The sequence below is a fragment of the Cucumis sativus genome, chromosome 4, assembly GCF_000004075.3.
Source record: "Cucumis sativus cultivar 9930 chromosome 4, Cucumber_9930_V3, whole genome shotgun sequence".
NCBI classification, from domain to species: domain Eukaryota; kingdom Viridiplantae; phylum Streptophyta; class Magnoliopsida; order Cucurbitales; family Cucurbitaceae; genus Cucumis; species Cucumis sativus.
The window spans coordinates 7037377-7059667 of NC_026658.2; the positions used below are offsets into that span (position 1 = coordinate 7037377).

Genomic DNA, 22291 nt, shown 5'->3' on the forward strand with positions numbered 1-22291 from the left:
AATTATTTTATATTTTCGTAGTTAGTTTAGTAATTGATGTAGCAATTTGTGATTAGTGTTAAAATTTTCTATTCAACCATATGTTTAATATTTTTTCTTTATTAATTTTCATATTTATATATTTAATCTAATTTTGAATTTTAAAATTTTAATATTTAGATTTACGTATTAATTGATTTTCAAATTTTATTTTAATTTTAAATTTTCTTTTTCTATTTAGCTATATTTATTTTTTTCCATCTTTAGTTTAAATTTTAAATTGTACATATTATTTTGGTTTTTCAAATTAAAATATTTTTTGAATTTTAAATTATCAATTTTGAAATAGACATATTTATATGTTATTTTAATTTTAAATTTCCTATTTTTAGCCTCTTCTAATTTAGTTAAATATTTTTTTAATTTTAAATTATCAATTTAAATTTGCTACATAAAATTTTTATTAAAATATTCATTTGAGTTATTTTTAATATTTTACAACCCGGCATTCACGTAATAATATAATTGAGATGAATTTGAATCAACATCGTTAAGAAGAAATGAATTGAATGAAAAATAATAACTCAAATAAAAATTTAACAACATATGATTAATAAAATTTATTGTAATTAATTTGTTATTAATTTTGCAATGAAATTTTTGTATATTTGATAATGTTAATGTCTTATAATTGTTTTTGTTTTTTTATATTTGAATGAATTTGGTTTATATTTTTATTTTTTACATTATTAAATAATACTTAAACTAACAAATAAGGAAAAATGTTATGAAAAATAACAATAGAAATGATTGTTTATCAAACAAATTTCTAGTTTGCATTGGATGAGCATTTGGATAGGACTCATCTGTTTATGAAGAAGTGATTGTTGGCATAAGTAGGGATGCACTTTCATTACTCACATTAGAGATAAGTGGGGAGTCTTTTAGGAAGAGGGATAAAGATATTTGATAAAGTTTTGTGGGTTTTGTATGGTTATCTTCTGTGGTACTGTTTTGTGGGATTATTATTGAGAAAGAAAAAACAGTCTCATCAAAAATAACATATCTAGATATGAAAATTTCTTTAAGGCTCATATTGTAACACAAGTATCCTTTGTAGTCTAGAGGATATCCAATGAAGATACACGAAGAGGTTTTTGGTTAGAGTTTATGGGAATTGTATTGTTTTAGTAAAGGGTTGTAGACACAACCAAATATTTTTAGATGTTTATAGTCAGGGGCTTGATTAAATAGGCATTTAAAGGGAGTCTTATTTTGAAGGTTTTGAGAGGGGACGTTTACGAGATATACGGCTGTGGCGAGGCAAAGGATAAGAATTTGGTTGGGATGGAGGTACGAGTCATTAGGGAGATGACTACTTCTATGATGCGGCAGTGTTTTCTTTCGGCTACACCGTTTTGTTGAGGGGTATATGGACGTGATTTTTTGTGGGATATGCCATTTGTAGTGAGGAAGGATGATAGATCTTGATTGATGAATTCACTTCCTCCATCAAATCTGAGAGTTTTGATGGAGGAGAATTGTTTTTCTACTAGTGGTTTGAAGTGTTTAAAGACATTAGTTACAGCAAATTGTTTTGCCATGGAAAACATCCAGGTATATTTAGTGGGATCATCAACAAAGAAGACATAGTATCTAAAGCCATTTATTGATATTTTAGAGGCAGGGCCCCATACATTAGTGTGAATGATTTATAAGGGAAACATGGTAGTAGAATGGAGTGGGGAAAAGAGAGTCTATGCATTTTTTCATATAAGTAATATTCATTTATGCAGGTTTTTGTACAAGTGAGAAGGTTTAAGGAATGTAGAATTATGTTTAACACTTGTGTGTGAGGGTGAGTGAGTCGGTTGTGTCATAGGGTGAAGGAGATCTTAGAGGATGACTGTATTGCAGTATGATCGACTGATGAATTTTTTTATCCGAGACATGGAGTGATTGGATAAAGTCTATTCACACTAGGGCATTGGAATAAAATGTTGCTTGTAGTTTTGTCTTGAATGGTAAATTTGTTAATATAAAAATGATTAAGCAACTGTTATATTTGTATAGTTGGTGAACAGATAGTAGATTTGTGGAGATGGTTGTTGAGACATACACGAGATTTTGTAGTGAAAATGAGGAGTTTAGGGTGTAGGGGAGTTTATCTGATCCTAGTAAATGGAAAGTGACTGACCACTACCAACAAAGATGTTGTCTTCACCACTGTATTCATTAGCTATGGGAGGTTTCCAAAGTCTGCAGTAACGTGAGCATTGCACCCTGAATCTGCAAGACAAGTATTTGAAGAATAGGTTTGAGTGCTGAGATATTGTGAGTTTTGTTTGGCAACCATGACAGCAAGATTTTGAGGTGGGTGCTTTCCTTGATGATAGAATGACCAGATCGATTATATACTTGGCATTGAATGAATGTACAGTTTCCAGAATTAGATTGTCCACGACCTCTCCTTTGGTTGAAGTTTGATCGGCCTTTACTGGTGTTTACAACCTTTTCCTCTTCCTCTTCCTCTAAAGTTGTTTTGTTGATGATTTTTTTGGAGTGAATTTCCAAGTGTTCGTGAGTTGATGTTTTGATTTGCAAGCATTGTTGTTGGTTGAACAAAGATATCTTTACGTTTGGTTTGCTTTTCAATTGCAAATTCTTCCAATTTTAGGAGGAAGTGAAGTTCAGAGAAACTTACTAGTTGGAATCTTGTTCGCATTGAGGTGCGAAAAGCACTGTATTCACTTGGAAGGTCATTTAGGGCATAAATTACAAGATCTTCTTCTTCATCATCAGTTGTTGTATTTGCTAACATGTCTTTCAGTTCTTTGATTTTCTTAATGTGTAGATCAATTGATTCATCTTGTTTCTTTGAGATTTGGTGTAGATCTAACTTTAGGTTGACTATATTTGTCCTGGTATTTAAAGAGTAATGTTTTTCGAGTGTTTTCCATACCTGACTTAAAGATTTGCATCTGACTACATTTGCTAGTGCTTCGACAGATAGGGTAGCGTTGATGAAGGATATTAACTCTTGGTCCTTGGCTTGCCAGTTTCAAGCAGAGGATTACTAATTTCAAAAGTTGAAGATGAAGTATTTTGAGTAGTTGTTGAGGAACTTGGATTTATGAAAGCTAGAATCAACTTGTGTACTTTCAGCATAGGTTCAAATTGGAACTTCCAGTGGGTGTAGTTAGTTGAATCAAGACAAATGGATATCAAATTGCATATACTTGTTAAAAGGAAGAGGTGTGATGATAGTTGTTTGGAGGTTGAAGAAGAAGAGTTTGCTTTGGTTCCCATGGTAGGAGAAAGGATTGAAAAAAGGAGAAGAAGACGTGGGTTTGAAAAGCTCTAATACCATGAAAACTAATGGCCATTGAAAATTAACTAAGGTGTTTTCTCGTTGATTTATTTGTTGGTAATTAAGAGTATTTACAATACTATTTTACAATACAGTTTGAAAAACAGAAGAAGTGAAAAATATAACAAATGATAACTAAATTTAAAATGGTTTTGTACAACTAATTGTACATGATAATAAGCACTACCACTTGGGCATGAATATAAAAGGGCTCACAGGTTGGGCGGTGTGATCCATAGTAAGCAAGCAGAGAGGCTATTATTATTGTAAATGAAAGTGTAATTATATATGGATAGGGTGTTAAAGCAAGGAGCAAATTTATTAAGTGATGAGGGACACGTGCTCATCACATTATCAAGTTGTACTATTACTAAAATCTGCATTTAGTATAGTGGTCGTGTCTTTCTTCAAAATTCAAAAGAATTATGTTTCAAAATTGGAATGTTGGTGTAGAGGTGAATTTCCCTTTTTATAATCTAACATAAATTAATTTAATTAAAATTACACAAAGTTGGATCGATGGTTAGATTAATTTTTATATATCAATTACACATTTGAAAGAAGTGGGAGAGTCCTCGTAATCGTATGTGATGTCTCATCCACCAAGACCGGAAAATACTTTAGGGTTTTCTTTTCGCCACTTCTTATTCCCATAACCACCGCCAGCGCCCGTCCGACCACGATGCCGAAACTCTCCCTCTCTCACCTCTCCTCTCTCTTCCGCTCATCCTCTCTCTCTCCTGCACCTTCTTTTTCTCCTTCTCGCCTCTCCATTTCACCGTTCATTGGCTCAGATGCGCCTTCACGCATGTCCTCCCTCCACCGATCAGATCTCACTGGATCCCTTCAACCACACAACCAGTTCTCAGGTGAATACTGCTCTTTGTCTTCTATCTAATTCGGGAAATGACAGTTAGAATTTATTGGTTGATTTCTTTAGTGAGTGATGAGTGTTCTGCGTATTGCAGGCTGTCTTCGTGATTCTGCTAATGTGGGCCGAGAGATTGTAGGACGTGGTTGGAAATCCATGGGAGTTCAGGGTCCTAGTTCGGGTTTGGCGCGTCCAAGTGAAGGTGTCTCCATTCCTTATTCTATTAGCTCTAGATGTTATGGAGAGTATGACAACCGGCCTAATCCTCCAGATACAGGAAGGAATCTTAAGCCTATGAACTTCGTGAGGGGAATTTTAGAGGAAGAGGAAAGGGGTTTTTTTGGTACTCCTCAGTTCCTTAGGCCATCCAATATGGAACACAATGCTGATATCGTTCATATAAAGCTGATGCGTAACAATTCATTTGTCACTGTTACGGATAACAAGGGAAATACAAAGCTCAAGGCCTCTGCTGGTCGTCTTGAAGGAGGGGCTAAACTGTCTCGTTATTCTGCTGATTCAATTGCAGAGTATGTTGGTCGTGAATCTAGAAAATTGGGGCTAAAATCAGTTGTGATGAGGGTTAAAGGCTTTACTTTTTTTAAGAAGAAAAAGCAAGCCATCTTGAGTTGGAGAGATGGATTTACTGATTCTAGAACTGACCAAAATCCGATTGTTTACGTTGAAGATACGACGAGACGTGCACACAATGGTTGCCGACTCCCAAAGAAACGCCGTGTCTAGATTTACCGTGTTGTCTTCATTTTCTTATATCTTTGCTGGCTCAGTTTCGAATTTTTGTAGCTAGCTTGCCTTCAAGTTCTTACTTGCTTGTTACAATAATGATGACAATAGAATGGTTTTCTATATACATCAGTGTAAAACATTTGCTTTTTAGTTATTACCATATGGACTTCATTTCAATAGAACGATATCAAGAGTTTAAGTGGCCCCCAGCTTCCAATCTTTTTACTTTTAAGTTCATTTTCTTCTGTTATTATTTTGTGGATTACTCATTTCTTGGACATTGCATCTGTGCTTCTCAGTTCTCACTGTGACCCCCCGCGCTTGGAATTCTTGTTTTACTGTTTGCGCAAAAAATTTTGGTTTCTAGTTATGGCTCAGATGATGACAGTCGAAGGTGGCTTTGTCTGGTTTAACTACAGAACAGAGAGAGTTATCACAATAAATTGACCAATGTTTTTGTTTGGGAGGTATTTATGTAGATTTGCAGGCTTTTTGATCGTTGATGCTGGATTTGTACTCTGAATCTGGACCCTCAGCAGAGATGGCCACAACATGCGCACAGCATGGAGATTCATAATTGTTTACTAACAATGACATGGAATTATACAAAACGTTCTAGAATCAGAAAGCCTTGACGCATAATTGGTAAAGGGTGTTCCTCCATACAGTTCTGAATAGAAGAATGGAGCAATAGAGCTACTGAGGGTGATATATTGATGTGCACGTGATGGCTGATTTGAAGTTGCTGCGCTCATGTTTTCTTGCTAAATCTTTTCTGAGGATGTAATTTGTCGCTGTCTCAGCTTCGGCAGTACATCCTTTTTAGTGCTGGAGGTACTTGCATTGCATTGCATCAACTGATATGAAAATGAATATTGGTGATAGGGATGAACCCAATGCACACGAATTTTTCACTTTCTAATGTTTGATTATCGTGTCCATAGTCACTTTCTAATGTTTGATTATCGTATACGTAGTCACTTTCTAATGTTTGATTATCGTATTCATAGTCTGTATATTTATTAATGTGAGTTTGTAGGACATCATGTGGAAGCTGACATGAAAAACTCTATGTGTTTATTATTATTAGGATATTTTGGAAAAGCCGTCTCCTAAAGTAGGTTGGTGTAGCAATTATACCTTCATGCAGTAAAATAAACCAAGATATTTACTAATATAGTAAAAGTTTTGTTCTTGTTTGTGATTATTACTTATAGTAATCTGTCGTGGTTTATCACTAATAGATGGTGATAGTTTCGTCGTTTGAAACAATTTTTCTATTACAAGTTATAAAGATTTAATTTTTAGAATTATTATAAATTTAAGGGTTTAATTTTTACAATTAAAGGTTACTGGCTTGAGAGTAAACCTAAACTACTAATAGGTAGCAATACTTACGGTTTTTAAATAAAGTTTAGGTAGCAATACTTACGGTTTTTAAATTACTCCAAACTTTAAAGTTAAAAATGTTCGAGAAATATCAAGTAAATAGCTCAGTACAAATGTTGCATGCCATAGGTAAATTTTACTGTCGTAAAACAAAAGGAAAGAAAGAATATTTTGTTGCAAATGAATAAGTTATCGACGTGCATGTTTAATTTAGTACCCATTAAATCTTAATTTAGAAACTAACTTGGCATGACAATGTACAAAAGTTAGGTTAAATCATGTAATTAAGATTTAATTTACTATCTTTGTACTTGAAATTATGTCTAATTGGTTATTAAATATTTGGATACTAAAATTCACAAACTTGTTGAACCGAAAATTGATATTCAGTCGTGTTAAAAGACTATTCTCTTCCATTCTATTTCACGACATACGATATAGTGATGTTTTGAGTAATTGAAATTGGTAGTGTTCTTTTCAAGCTCAATCATAAATAATACTCTTCCATTCATCTGCCCCAGAAGGCACCCATATTTTGTGATTATTTCTTGTAATCTAGATTCTACACACAATCTGAATAGAAATTCAACTATCAACATGATTTTGCATTATCATGAGAAAAAGAAGAAAAAAAAAACAGCAAGAACAACTATCTACAAAGACTAAATCACTTGTGCATATGAAAGTTTCCAAACTAATTCCAAGAGTTTCCTTTTAAGTCACAAGAGCTCTACAGTGGGATTGCATTAATGGAATTCATGTAATTTCAAACACCTCAGCCCTTCATCATCATCATGCATGAAGAACACGAATGAAGGACTACAACGGTCACCAACCCAATATTTGAACCTCGAAAAACCTTCAGCATGACACCAAGGGGGAAGGGTGTGAAAAAAGCTTCCTCTGAATCCAATCAGCCACAGAAATCAAATGGATGTTGCAGCACATACTGGAGTATGTAAAGACCATTACCTTTCTTTTTTTCTTTGTTTTTGCTCCTTTCACTCATGCCGCACAAGTATTTGGTAGTATCCTCATTAGATCAGACAAAACTGAGCTCTCTAAACCATGTACGTCATGCCAACCTGCATCAGATGCGTGTGGGGAACACTCAAGTTGGCAATACCTCTTCGGCTGTTCTTTCTTAAAAATGCATAGAAGTAATTGATGATTAGCTTCTTAATAAACCAAGAGTCCTTTCTTGCTCTAATATCTCCATGACCAAGAAGGTAAACCACTCCTGATTCTTTAGCCTTTCGTATAAAAGAAAGCTCTCTCTCAAGTGATTGCTCTGCATCTGGGATTGAGGGGTCTGGGGATTCCAATGCCTGCACCTCTTCTGGTACGTTAAGGACTTCAGTTATGGGTCTAGTAATCTCGTTAAATTCAGCAAGGAGAGGAATCCCAAGTGAATACACACTTCCATTCGGACCCACAAGAAGTCGCGAGCACCGGGTCTCATCGGTATCAGTGTCATCATCTCCATCACTCTCTAATGACCTTTCTTGTGCTTCTCGACGGATGAATTTCTCGAGGCTTTCAATTAAGAGCTGCTCAAACGTCTGATGATTTTCTTTTCGAACATCCTTGTAACCATACCTGTTAAGTGATGAACCCCCAGTGAAAAATCATAAAAAGGAAAACAAAATTATCTTTTTAATGAGATGCTCAACCAAAATGAAAAGGTTTGCCTGAACCAGGATTCATTGTAGCCATATTTCTTATGAAAATTGAGTAACATACCTGGCAATGCAACGAAAGATGTGATAGCTCTTTGGACAGACTCGGCGGAATAGAAATCTCTCACTCTGAGGCACAACAGGAACCGGTACATATTTGATGCAGACAAATATGATCATTGAATGAACCGCAGGAAGAGTAGTAAGAAAATGGCCAAATATTGCAGGTATTCCTTTAACTAGTTCATTATAGAGCAAACCAATGCCAGGAGCTCTGATTGTCCCGAGATTGCACCCAAGTTCCCGCATTAAATCCATTGACAGCTTTTGCTTTACTTCAGTTTCATACTTGAGCTTGCTTCCGTAGTTCCAAATAGACATAATGAAAAACATAATTACTGCGAATACCAATATGATCCAACTTCCATCACCCACACCCCATAATACTGACGAGAAAAATATCAGTTCTATCCCAAGAAAGATCATCGCAAAACCCATCACAATGATAATGTTTATTTGCCATATAAGAAGCATAACGATGGTAACCAAGACAGTTGTCATCATCATCACTCCCAGCTCAGCAATACCTACAAGAAAATTAGTTTAGCATAAAGATCAGTGAGAGCATATAATACCCTGGAGAATAAAGGGTAAGAGCATTACAGGACAAGGGTACAATAATTCAACCTCCGAATACTGGTTCAATACACTTTTTGGAGAAAAACACTGAAAATTTCATTGTACATCTAAACATATTGGATAGAGTTCAGAAATACTGGTTAAGATGGAATTGTTATCCACATTTATCTGCCATGGGCCAACTTTATATTTTCTTTTGAAGAAAGATTAAAAAAACTTGGCTTTCATTGAGAGAATAACATCCGATAAAAGAATGTGTATATATACGAAAAGAAAAAAAAAGCCCAGAAAATGAAGCCGAACTACAAAAAATTGCTCGATCAAGAGAAATAAGACCTAGTAAATATAAGAGCCTGAAAACAAAAGCATTGAAAGAAATCAAGAATCTAATAAGGAACCAAATATCACCGTAAGAACTCCCACGCCCTTTGGGCCAAATTATTCTCAAAGATAAATCATTTATGGTAAAGCAATTAAAAAATAATATCATGAGACGAGGCAAACATTACCATATGCATTTCCAATCTCATACATGCTAGATATGGAGCAGACGACCACCAGGCAGACAGCCAACAAAAACCAATTCAACACCGGGATATAGATCTGCCCCATGAATTTCCTAGATGTATGAATAATCTTAAGACGAGGAAAACAACCAAGTGCTGTTGATTGTTTTATACATGAGAAGGTAGCTGTAGTCATCGCCCGACTGGCAATCAATGCAGCAACGTTAGCAATGAAAAAAACTGGCCAAAAGGCACTTTCTGTAGACAGAAAAAAGACTTGCATAAGCAAAAGCACCCACCAAACTTATGAAAATGAAAGCCATCTAGCTTTTCAAATCACTAAAGATAATTAGTGCTTACTGGGAACAGAATTAAAGAATACGTGCTCAGCTCCATTTTGGTTTGATATAAGGTAGGCAGCTTGACCCAAATAACCCAAGAAAAGACAAGGCAAGACGAGAAACACAAACGTAAGCTGCAAACATTCACTATACAACATTAGACAACAAAATTCAGAAAATGCTGAAAGGTGAAGCGTTGCACAAATATAATCTTCATAAGTGCAAAGTATCATCTAGAAAGGATGTTCATGTAGTACCTAATTTTACATTCATAAATTAAAATGTCCTACCTGTATTGACCGTACTGAGAAATAGCAAAGATCTGCGAACATTGCCTCGGAACCTGATAGTTGATGATAAAAAATAAAATAAGGGAGCATGAAAATCTCCATGCTGATCAAAGTCACACCAAATTCAATTATTTAGAACTGCGCGTAATCTAATCATTATTAGTTTCTACAGTAATTGCAAAAAAAAAAAAATTCATGCAAGGGATATAAGGATCTTTTTAAATTTATACATCTCTTACATATGCAATCTTTATTGATGAGAACAACAGATCTAAAGGTGGTATGGAATCTCACTCTTTTGTTATCCTACTTATGCAATCAGTAGTGGCATGGAATCACAATATAAAGGAGACATACTATAGTACTACTTTATATAGCAGATCTAAAGTATGAAGTTTTGAGGCAAATCTGTGTCCACCAGGAGGTAGGCCTCTCCCCCTCCATGAGTTTAAGAAACATCAGGGGACATAGCTTAGATCCACATTATAACAAATCTCAAAGTTTAAGTTCAAATGCAAATTGCAGCCCACTAGGATTAATAACCCTCTCCCCCACCCATGAAATGCCAATGAAGATGGTAGGAACTTTTTTAAGTACAACAAGTGGAGGTATAAAGATTTGAACCTCCAACTTCAAATAAAGGAGATGTCAATCACCATTGAGCTGTGCTCACTTTTGCCTATAGATGGTAGGAACTTTTTGTATGTAATTTGATATATTAGTTAAGATTTAACAACGAAAGAACAAAAGACAAAAGTGAAAAAGAAAAGCTTGGCCATCATAACAAAAGTAAGAATGGATTTATAAGGAATACATCCCAACTATATGTGATTAAAAAAGAGATGACATATTCTTGAACAAATAGAAATACGAAATTGAAGCCCAAAAAAGATATTGAGGAGTACTTTGTTAGGTGTGAATCCAAGATTCACATGGATAGACATCTGGAGTACCCCATTTGTTTTGGGGTAATGTAAATGTGAAAAATCTAGGCATCCTACGATGTCCATGTTGGACGTATTTATCTATTTTGGAAGCCCTCTTGCACGATGTGTTTTTCAAATGCCCACGCGAATGGCAACCTTGAATGACATCTTTGCTCTTCACGCTTTTCTTTTATACTTTTGTCTTTCATCCATTTTCTTCATCGCATTTTTTAATTTGTAGTTAAAAATAAAATAATATATTTTGTTTGATCAATTATGCACTAACAAATGACCATATGCAATTAGCCATATTTATATTTCACATTTAGATACAAAATAAATTTTAGTTAAATTGAATGGTATCTTGATTTGTTTCCTATCAAAATTTAAAGTGCAATATTTCTTTATACCTTTCCAAAATTTGTCCAATACTTCTATGCTTAGCCGCACAACCATTGAAGTTACTTTTTAGTTTTTTTATAATTTATTTTAAAATATAATATTAAATCATAAATACAAAATCATTACATATTAGATTAAAATAATATGTAAACCACTTAAAAATAAGTGAGGGCATTACTGGTATAATACATAATCTTAACAGTTGTCACTTCTATACAAAAAATCTTCCAAAACAAGCTCAGTTAGCCAAGTATTCACATACATTCTTGCAATTTCTTCCTCCAAAACAAACAACATAGTAATCTAAAATGTCAGGATTCAGGCATATGTATTTCCAGACATTTATAAATTATCTAGATTCTCGAAAACAAGCATCCCTTAAAGGAAAATAATTCTAAACTCCTAAGAAAAATTTCCATAACCCAACAATACTCTAGTCTTTAGGCTTTAGTCTTCAATGACCCTCAATGGTGAATCCCAACAATCTCGACTGCTCTGAGGCTTTAGGCTTGTCTTTATGGAAAATAAAAGGACCAAAAATGGTTAAGGTTCTTGCTTGGAAAGTTTTCTTAGGGAGAGGCTGAGAGATAATAGTACCTTGGATCATGTCCAAAAACATCTCTCCTTTGTCTTGCATCTGCAGTGGTGCATTCTCTGCATGAGGCATCAGAGGATGGGAGTGTCTCAGTTAGCGAGTTTCCTTTAGATTCAATACTAGATTTCTTTTGGGATCAGTAGGGTTTGAAATAAGGATGTTATTTGAGGAGGTGAATTTGAGCTCCACTCTCAGGGAGAAGAGTACAATATTGTGGCAACGAGTTTTTTCCTATTTTCTGGGCTATTTGGTTGTAGTGTAATAATAAAAGTTTCGGCAAAATGTGGTTTTGGTCTCTAGGGTTTGAGGTTGATATTTGTTTGGTACCTGAAGTTTTAAAAAAGATACTTTAATCTTTCAGGTTTGCAAATGATTCTAAATTGTCCCCTAAATAAACTTTAAACTAACGAAATGATGAGAAATGATGATTGGAACATTATGTGCTAATGTGGAAGGGAATGACAGGTAAAATTGTTTGATTAATGAGAAAATTGCTTAGAACAATTACTCGAAAAGGTGTATATTTAAAATATTTTAATCTCTGTAACTTTCATCCTCTCCTGGGTGCCCGAAGTGTGAGGTGTGCCTACCAACACCAACGCCAGTCAACCAATTGTTGCCAGATTGTTGTTCCCCCAAGAATCAAGATTAAGGATCCTTTATTAGAGTGATAATGTATTTCAGACAAGAAGGGAAGACTCTTATTTAAAGGGTTAGCCAGCGAAGGCATCTTGACAGAAGGGTGTTGTGAAATGAAGAAATGTTGTTGACAAAACAAGAGCATAAAAAATAGACCCCTCAACTCCTCACCATAGGCATTAGAAAGGCATCCCAAAGAACCAAAAAGAGAAGGTCAAGTTCAAGCTATCATTTAGTTCCAAGTGAATATGAACAAAGAAAACGAAGTATTGTGGTGGTAAAAATATGCACGGACAGAGAGTAGAGAATGACCAAACTGATAATTGAACCTTGCTTCTATGTCTCAAGAATGTACTCGAGGAAATTTCATTTTACATCAAGGGTTATTTACACAAGGCAAGGCAACCTATGGATGTTGCCAACTGGTGAGACTCCAATGTTGTTCCTAGCAGGTTCTCAAGATTCAGAACAAACCTTGCAATGTCCTCAGGCCAAGGAATCATGTAGATCAAAACTGGGATAGAAAGATTGCTGAAGTTCAAGGATGCATTTGTAGCAAGGTCATGATATTGCTTCAAAGCAGAATGGTGAATTTCCTGACGGAGACTGAGACCCCAAGTTACTGAGCTCTATAATGCTGAGAGAAATAAGAAAAGAAAGAATGGGCAAAATTATGTAATTGGTAGGGAATGAGAATTTTACCCATGAGCGTGAGGGTGTGATTGTGTGGAGCCCATAGGATAGGTTTGGTTGGAAAAGCCCTCTTAAGAGGCAGTGAGGGAGTCTTTTTTCATCTTGCTTTTTGTGCCTCATTTGAGCATTTAAGGAGAAGGGGGAGATCTTGAACACTCTAGGTTTTTGCCCTAATTAGTAAACATATCAATTCGAGACCTATCAGAGGCACATAATTAAGGTAAACTGAAACAGTGAATAGAAGCGCTGCTTCAGTTCCACTGTTGAAATAGGAAAACTCAACGAAGAGATAAAATAACTGGCATGTTGGAAAGATTTACATGAAATCCAGCTATATAAACTAATAAATTTAATGATTTCAAAGTCCTTATTTCATTCATAAATGAGTTTCTGTGCTTTATGTTTCTTTCGGCAGCCTGGGGTGGGGGGTTGAAATATCCTTTGCGGAAGAGGACTTCGTAATTTTCAACCTACCCTTTCATTGTATTAATGAAACACAAATCTTGATTAAACTACAACAAAAAAAAAATCAGTAGATCAGTGTTTTTACCTGTAGCACATAAAAGACAACCTCCAAGGCAATACCATGCGTTGGTAGAGTTCCTCTTAAAAAAATAGTAAATATGAACAGGATTGAATGCCTTCAATACACTGCTATCATATACGACAAGGTTATAGATCCCAATGCCTGCAAGTGTACAAAACCATATAAATAATGCAGGACCAACAGCGAGCCCCACTTTGCTAGTGCCATACTTCTGAACACTGAACAAAACTATAAGACAGGCAACTGAGATCATCACAGCCTCATCTGCAGAAATAGCAAACAGTAAAAAGAAAATGTTTCAGACCCACCATACATAGCAATAAGAAGTGATGTAGAGAAGTAAGTGCATTTGTCATCAGCAGGATAAAACAACAACTTTCATTGAAACTAATAATGAAAGGTACAAGAGCAAAGGAGCCCCCAAAAGACGACCCTCAGATTATGAAAGGGGTCCAATTAAACAAAATGTGACAAATCATATAGTTACAAAATTGCTTCAAAAGTGAAGCCAAAGAGAACCATGGAATCTAACCAAGGACCAGATATCGTTCTCTTCTCAAAATTCTATCATTTCTCTCACCCCAAATATCCCACAAAATAGTACATATCCCAGCTATCCCAAAAACATGGCCCTTTTATTTAAAAAGGCGGATTGAGAAGAAATCCACTAACTGTTGCTCGAGTGTTATGATTGTTATAATATATATATATAGGAGCTTATTACTCGTTTGCCCATTATTGTAATTTATTAGTCTTTAGTTAGGGTTTCCATGTATGCGTATATATATTGAACTCTATTGTATAGAATGAATCAAGTGAGTTATTTCATATTTTTCTCTACTTTCAACATGGTATCAGAGCCAAGTTAGAAAAAAATTAGGGTTTGAGAATTTAGAACCCTTTTGTAACATCTAGGGTTTTGTGGAGGGGTGGGTTTATAGTTTTGCCCATTGTCGCTGTCATCTGTTTGTTTGTTGTCCATCAGTCGCCACGGGAAGTTTGTTCTTTTTCAACACTGCCTAGCACAAAAAGGATCCCAACCACCGATCTACCAAACCCCAAATTCTCAAAGCCACTATCCAGCGCGTGGGATATTTGTTTTGTGCTCTGTTAGCCGGGTTCACCTCCATTTATGTTTTCTAGTTGATTTGTGTATTTTGTTCCTCTAAAATCTAATCGAGTGCGAGGGTCTTTGGAAAAATATCCTTTTAGTTCTTCGGATTTGTTGTTGTTTTGTTCTAATTTGAGTTGTCGTTGGTTAGAAGCTTCCAAGATCTTGGTTCTCGATCCCACAGTGATGTCTCATTTGGCTCAATTACGGGCTCCATCTATTAGTCTAGTCACTTGTGACCTTAATTGCTGTGTCTCATTCTATCCTGGCTATTGCTTGTTTCAGGATCTTGTAACACAGAAGATTATTGGGAAAGGACACAAATCTAAAGGACTTTACAATTTTTATCACCAAGTATCGACGTCATCAACCGTTGCTTGTTCTGGAATTGTTTCTCCTTTTGATGCCCATTGTTGCCTTGGTCATTCATCCCTCTCAATCTTAAGAAATCTTTATCCTCAGTTTTATAATTTATCTTCATTGAATTGTGCCTCATGTCAATTTGCCAAATTTCATCGTCTTAGCTCTAGTTCTAGAGTTGACAAACGGGCAAATTCTCCCTTTGAGTTAGTTCATTCTGATATTTGGGGTCTGTGTTCAACAACTGGATTTAGATAATTTGTTACCTTTATTGATAATCACTCTCGCATGACTTGGTTATATTGTATGAAAAATCATTATGAGTTACTTTCTCATTTTATCACATGTTGAAATTCGAACATAGTTTGGTCTATGCCGTAGAACCTTAAGAAGTGACGATGCTGGTGAGTATTTTGTATACGCACTAAATTTGCACCTGTGTACACATCGAATCATTCACCGATTATCTTGTGCTCATACTACATCCCAAAATGGGGTTGGGGAACGAAAGAATAGGCATCTTATTGAAACTGCACGGGCACTATCCTTTCAAATGATGTTCCGAAGCATTTTTGGGTCGATGCAATTTCCACAACTTGTTTTCTTATAAGCCGCGTGCCTTCATTTGTTCTTCAGGGTCATATTCCTTATCATGCTCTCTTTCCGACAAAACCATTGTTACCGAGCCTAAAAGATTTGGTTGTACGTGTTTTGTTCGAGATGTTCGTCCTAATTTGACAAAGTTAGACCCCAAATCTTTGAAGTGCATTTTTGCTATTCTCGTGTTCAAAAAGGATACAAATGTTGTTGTATAAGTTTGAATAGATAATTTCTCTCGAGACATTACTTTTCTTGAGGATAAACCTTTCATTGCCCCTTTGCCTAGTATGAGTCAAGGGGAGGAGGAGGATGATCTCCAACTCCCTCCCCTGCTCTACCTGTAGCATATGTCCCTAATCGTCCACCAATACCTGAAGTCTACTCTCATCGGCATGGACCAAGTGGTGACCTTCCCAATGCTCTTTGTAAAGGTAAACGTTCTTGCACATGTCTTGTCGCGCCTTATGACCAATTATCATCTCCTACATGTTCGTTTGTTATATTTCTCGACTCAGTCTCTATATCTAAGACCGTTCATGAAGCTTTGCCTCATTCTGAGTGGCATAGTGCAATGATTGAAGAGGTGAATGCCGTAGATGATACTGGTACTTGGGATATAGTGTCAATTCCCGTAGGAAAGAAGAGTATTGGGTGCAAATGGGTAGTTGCAATTAAAGTTAATCCTGAAGGGTCAATAGCTCATTTAAAGGCACGCCTTGTGGCTAAAGGTTATGCTCAAACGTATGGGGTTGACTATTATTATACATTATCTCCTGTTGCTAAGCTTAGTTTTGTCAGGTTATTCATTTCTATGGCAGCATCTCAAGATTGTCCTTTACAACAACTTGACATAAAAAATGTCTCTCTCCACGGTGATCTTCATGAGGAAGTCTATATGAAGTAACCACCAGGGTTTGTTGATCAGGGGGAGAATGTTAAAGTGTGTCGCCTTCGCAAATCCTTGTATGGGTTGAAGCAAAGTCCACGTGCATGGTTTGGAAAATTTAGTAATGCACTTACTTGAGCAGTTTGGAATGAAGAAAAGTAAATCGGATCATTTGGTTTTCTACCGAAGATCTATTAGTGGAATTATTCTACTTGTATATGTTGATATTGTTATAACCAACAATGATACATCAGGTATATTGTCTCTCAATCTTTCCTTTAAAATCAATTTCACACTAAAGATTGGGAGTGTTGAAGTACTTTTTAGGCATTGAAGTAATGAGGAGCAAGAAGGGCATTTTTATGTCACATAGAAAATATGTGCTTGATTTGTCTCACTTTCTTAGGAATCTTAAGCTTTCAAACAACCTCATTCAAACAACCTTAAACACACTTTCGGACAGAAGAATGATACAACAAAGATTTGAAATAAGATTTACACGAAAGCCTTCACTAGGACTAGTACGCCAAATTCGGATATCCTTTCTCCTCAATCTAATTGAATAGCTCTCAACGAGAGACGAAAGAGAAACAACCTCCGTCGTCTCTCTATCAATCAAATTACGACAGAACAGAACCCAAAGGGAAAAGAAACAAAGCTTTCGGAGCGGGATAAAGAATCTTATAAGCTAAACCCAGCCAAAGAAATCACATAAAACCTTCTCAAACTAACAAAACAAAAAGGAGAGAGATTATTAGAAATTCCTACTAAAATAAGAAATTACAATAGATAAAAGAAAGAGAATACAGGCAATAGAATTTGCATGATATGCTACTGTTCTAAGCCTATCTCTGTGATTCATTAAAAAAACATCAACAAACCCAAAAGTTAGCTAGAATACTTGTTACTGAAGTGATATAGCTTAAGTAACCTCTAGAAGTAATTCTCCAATAACCAAGATTGCAAATCTTTTTATTGAAATGATAATATGCTTCATACAAGAGGGGAAGTTTCCCATTTGTAAGTTTTATTACAGGTGAGGGTAAAAGGATAATTAATCTAGACGATTAACTAATTACCCAATTAACCCCTATTCTTCTACATTATTCTACCCCTTCAAAAAGAAAACTCAATGAGTTTTAAAAAGAAAAATGTTGTGAAACAAGCAAGGAATGAAATAAACTTATTCAACGAAGCATGACCAAACCAACCTCCTACATTATGAACAAAAATATTAAGATCAAAAGGATAAATTCGAGAGAAAAAATCCAAAATTGCCACCAAAAGATGAACCTCTCCATCGATCGTAAACCCAAAAAAGAAGTTTCCTTCAAGCTCATTCCAAACTGTATTCAAAGGACCATCACTAAAAAAACCACCTTCCAAACTAAATCATTCAAGAATCACGTCTTCTTTTTCACTAGGTTCAAGTTCTTCAACATTCTGGTGATCAATTTCCACCAATGCGCCATTGTTCTTGTTTGACTTTTGCTTGGTGTTTGATACTTCTTTTTCATCTTCTTCATTGGATTTTTCTTCTTTATTTGAAACCATTTCCAAATCAACTTTTTCAAAATTCTTGTTTTCTTTAATTTATCTGCAAGGTTTTCTATTTGAAAATTCTTCAACCGTTATCCTTTTTTTTCTTTCTTCAGCATATGAAACCAATATGTTCTTGATCTCTTGCCAATGAATTGATAGTTGATCGGTATGTTGAGTCATTTTCTCCAATGAATGTTGGATTTATTTTGTTGTTTTCTTTATTTCCTCCGACGTTACAGGATCAAAGTAGTCATTTTGGTGCACTCTTGAATATGTTTCAATCTCATGATGGGTATAGAACTCATCCATTGATATTCTTGAATCAACCTTTCTTGATCTTGTTTCATAACCAAAAGAGTAATTTCAAGTCTTGAATGTTTTTCTGGGGCTGTAAAATCCATTCTTGACAATTCTTGATGATTCTTTAATTTATCCAACTCCCAATCTTTACTTTGATTTCTTGAAAAAATGGGTTTGATCGGATAGCTGGGTCCTTTTTCAATATCGTCGCCTTCTTATTTTGTCCTAAACTGCCTGAGAAACATCATTGGTGTCATTAGAATCACTACAATCAAATTTCCAATGTAGATAATGATAGGCTCTTAAAGAAAATCGAGCATGGCCAGAATTAGTATGTTGAAATTCTTCTTCTGAATCACTTCAATTAGAACCCCTGCATTGTTTTTAAAGTAAATTTGATTTTCTTGCCTATACCAACTGCTGGTTTTTTCTTGGACATCTTTGATCGTTAATAGTCTTGCAAAATCTTGATAAATCTTCGGTATCTTCTTTCTTTCTTGGAGTTTTAAAGGTTTCCCCTAATTAGACGTGTGTTGTTCAGTAACAAGCACAACTCACGAAGCCCCCTCTTATGATCGGCATCACCAGGAGTTTCCAAGTCTTCTACCAGCGACTGTCAATTTGGCCCAGACCGGTCACTCTAATACAAAATTGATGTAGCCTACATAATCTCAAAGAGTAATTCTCCAATAACCAAGATTGTAGATCTTCTTACTGAAATGATAATATGCTTCATACAAGAAGGGAAGGCTTCCTACTTATAGAGTTTTATTACAAGTGGGGGTAAAAAGGTAATTAATCCAGAATATTAACTATTTACCCAATTAACCCCTATTCTTCTACATCATGAAGCAATACTGAAAAATGTGATTTACGAACACAAGCGTATCAAATGTGGAAAAGCCCCATGAAATAGGTCTTTTTTTTAGGGGTACATGTACGTACGACGTCATAATTTAATGAGATTGAAAGTAAGCTTCATCCATAACTCTCTACAAGTAAATACTGATGTATCATAACCAGAAATTCCATTGGCTAGTATACGTGTGTGTTTTTTTGTTCAAGGCTATGGGATTTTAGAACTTCATTGCTTTCTCTTGTATTTTACACTTCATTATGTCCAAGTCTCTGAAAGGTTCAAATAGTTTCCGAATTATAAAAAAGCTGTCACACTTGATACAATTATCTAACTGCTGGATTGTTGACCCAAATTAGATATTGATGTAGCCAGGCATGTTACACAAGCCAAAGAATTCATACTTGATCAAGTATGAATTTTGGTGTAATCTAAAAGTTTTGCTGGAGCAAGTCACAAGAAGTGATACACCCAAAATAATTGTATTCAAAAGACAAACTGATTTTGTAGGTATTCAATTGTTAAGGGAAAAAACACTTTTTTTTTTATGTAAGTACTTCATAGATACAAGAAAGTATAAAAACGACTAGTTTTATACCAAAATGTGTTCTTCCCATGCCCATGGTAAATCAAAAATTGAATGAGGGGGAAAATGCTCTCATCTACAGATCCACGCACATATCATAAGCCCAGATTTCACTGTTGCATAATCATAGAACTTTGGACACTAAAAGAAAATAGCATGAAAAACAATAACCAGAACTGCAATATAATAATAATAATAATTAAAGAAAAGAAAAAGAAAAGTTGATGGTCTCTCATAATATGTTTGAAAAAGTTGAATAGAGCTCAAGAAGATACGATGGTATAAAACACTTCAAATCTATCATCATGTTCTGGTGTGTCTAAATGTATTGCCATATAATAGGAACTGGACAGTCAAACAGGTTAAAAACTACCTTGATTGATTGCATCCACTCCAATCTTTAGTCCACCAACAGCCGACATTACTGCAAGGGGAAAAACAAAAGGCAGTCTTTATTCAGAATTAGTAATAGTAAAATACACTCCTCAAGTCTCTATCTCCATTATTGGCCTAGAAGCGTTTTCCACCTATAAAAGATAAAAGGTGCAACTGTACAAGGTAGTTTAAATAATAAAAGAGATTCTTTGTGGAATAAAATTGTAATTTCGTTAGTTCTAGAATTTTTCCTAGCAGAAAAGAGAAGAGATAGAATACGCAAACCTGACATTGCTGGTGTAACAACTCCATCAGCTATTACCATAGCAGTTCCAGCAAGAACAAGCATCAAAAGAAGCTTCTTTAAGGTTAAGGAAGCCTCAAGTTTTTCCTTTATTTTTAGTGATCTTTCCAATTCGGCTGATGGCACCTTTAATCTAAAACTTGATATTCGGGTATCCGAAGGCAGTTGATTGGGGAGTAGACTGACCTTGGCATGTCTACAAATCAAAGAGTACAGCGCAAAAGTACCACCTGCAGAAGTTGACAACTAAATAGTGAAACTCATCGCACATTTGCTTGCATACAAAGATTAAATCATTCATGCGATGACTTGATAAATGGCTATCAAAATTTCTCCTATAAGGGCAAATTGGGGTTATGCATATTACCTCAGTACAATTCTATCACAGTCAGCCCCTAATTACTAGACCAACCTTCGATACTCATGGGCGTGCTATTCATGGTGGAAAATTGCATCAATACACTTAAATATAAGCATGCAAGAAGCGCAATTTTAAATACATAGCTTAAGTTTTGAAAGCATACCTTCACCATCATCATTTGCCAGAAGAACAACAAGAACATACTTGACTAGTGAAATCAAGATTAAGGTGTAGATAACTAGGGATAAAGCCCCAATAATATCTTCATCTCCATTAATAGGAACTTTGTTGAACATGACACTGAAGGTATACAAAGGACTTGTCCCAACATCACCAAATACAACTCCAAGAGTCTGAAAAGCAAGAGCAATTTTCTTTCCCACGCTGAAGTCCTGAAAATAAGTTACGTAAATTAAAAACATCCTAGTTTTCCTTATAAACGCCCCAGGCAGATCAAACAAAATATCAAGAAACCCCACACTTCACCTTCATTCTAGTTACTAAGAAACACGAAAATCACAAGATAAAATAAACTAGAACTTGGGTGATAAACAAAAATAATAATAATAATGCAACTGAAATAGAAAACTCATAACACCTCGTATTCATTTCTATGTGCACCAGGGACATCGAGCGCTTCGACATCGAAAGAATCAATACGTGGGCCAGTCCGAATCAACTTCTGCTCGACATTATCTTCATCCTCAGATTCCAAATCCATAGAATGACGGGCAGCATTGTCGTGGGGGTCGTCGTCGTCGTCGTAGTCGTCGATCTCGGACTGGTCATCATCCTGGAAAACCCAACGGGACTCGGAGGAATCCATGGAAGCAAGGCCACAACTGAGGTCGGGGCGCTCAAATTCAGCAGCGTCGGCCATGGATAAAGCAGAGGGAAATGGTTGAATCTTGAAAGAAGGGATAAGGGAATGGAATTGTGGGGTTGAAGGAAAATGGGGAAAAGGGGGTTTGGATTTGGGAGAAGGGATTCGATTCCAAATGCTTAAACTTGGAATTCAGTGTGGAAATGATTTAGTTTTTCTTTTATTTGTGAAACCAAAAACGAAGTACGTTCACGTTGGGAAAGCCTTTGCCTAACACACACTGCGAGCGGTCGACTGTGGAATGGAATCTCAAGAACATCAGAAATTAAAAATTAAAATAAATTAATATTATATAAAATAGCCTTTCTTTTTTTGCAACCTTTTCATTTCAGTTTTCTGTTCCATTACCAATGTTTCCTAATTTTGCTTTAGACCTCAAATTTCAACATGAAAAATGAGTTCCAGGGCTTTAGTTAATGTGAGCTCTATTTTTTTGTTATACATAAATATAGTTTCAAGAGTTTTATCATTTAAAATAACTTTATAGTAATGTATATTTATAAATAATGTTAAA

General features: G+C 35.4%; 2 protein-coding genes across 2 annotated transcripts; one reads left to right on the forward strand and one right to left on the reverse strand.

The window, feature by feature from the left end:
- The first annotated feature begins 3833 nt into the window (after nt 1-3833).
- Nucleotides 3834-5176, forward strand: LOC101215182 (probable ribosomal protein S11, mitochondrial). Its single transcript, XM_004137119.3, has 2 exons — nt 3834-4218; nt 4318-5176. Exons 1-2 carry the CDS (start codon nt 4032-4034, stop codon nt 4962-4964), a joined length of 834 nt encoding a protein of 277 aa, XP_004137167.1. The 5' UTR covers nt 3834-4031; the 3' UTR covers nt 4965-5176.
- A 2241-nt stretch (nt 5177-7417) lies between these two features.
- Nucleotides 7418-22025, reverse strand: LOC101214942 (potassium transporter 7). Its single transcript, XM_004137118.3, has 10 exons — nt 21493-22025; nt 21058-21286; nt 20515-20763; nt 20228-20278; nt 13617-13877; nt 9812-9864; nt 9541-9655; nt 9184-9438; nt 8100-8622; nt 7418-7955 (listed from the first exon to the last, which is right to left on the reverse strand). Exons 1-10 carry the CDS (start codon nt 21772-21774, stop codon nt 7418-7420), a joined length of 2556 nt encoding a protein of 851 aa, XP_004137166.1. The 5' UTR covers nt 21775-22025.
- Nucleotides 22026-22291: the final 266 nt, after the last annotated feature.

Coding starts and splice junctions, on each gene's coding strand:
- LOC101214942 (XM_004137118.3), bottom strand. CDS start 21,774: ATGGCCGACGCTGCTGAATTTGAGCGCCCCGACCTCAGTTGTGGCCTT. Junction 20,279..20,514: donor TGTTACACCAGCAATGTCAG/GTTTGCGTATTC, acceptor TTCCCCTTGCAG/TAATGTCGGCTGTTGGTGGA. Junction 7,956..8,099: donor ATCTTTCGTTGCATTGCCAG/GTATGTTACTCA, acceptor ATCACTTAACAG/GTATGGTTACAAGGATGTTC.
- LOC101215182 (XM_004137119.3), top strand. CDS start 4,032: ATGCCGAAACTCTCCCTCTCTCACCTCTCCTCTCTCTTCCGCTCATCC. Junction 4,219..4,317: donor ACCACACAACCAGTTCTCAG/GTGAATACTGCT, acceptor TGCGTATTGCAG/GCTGTCTTCGTGATTCTGCT.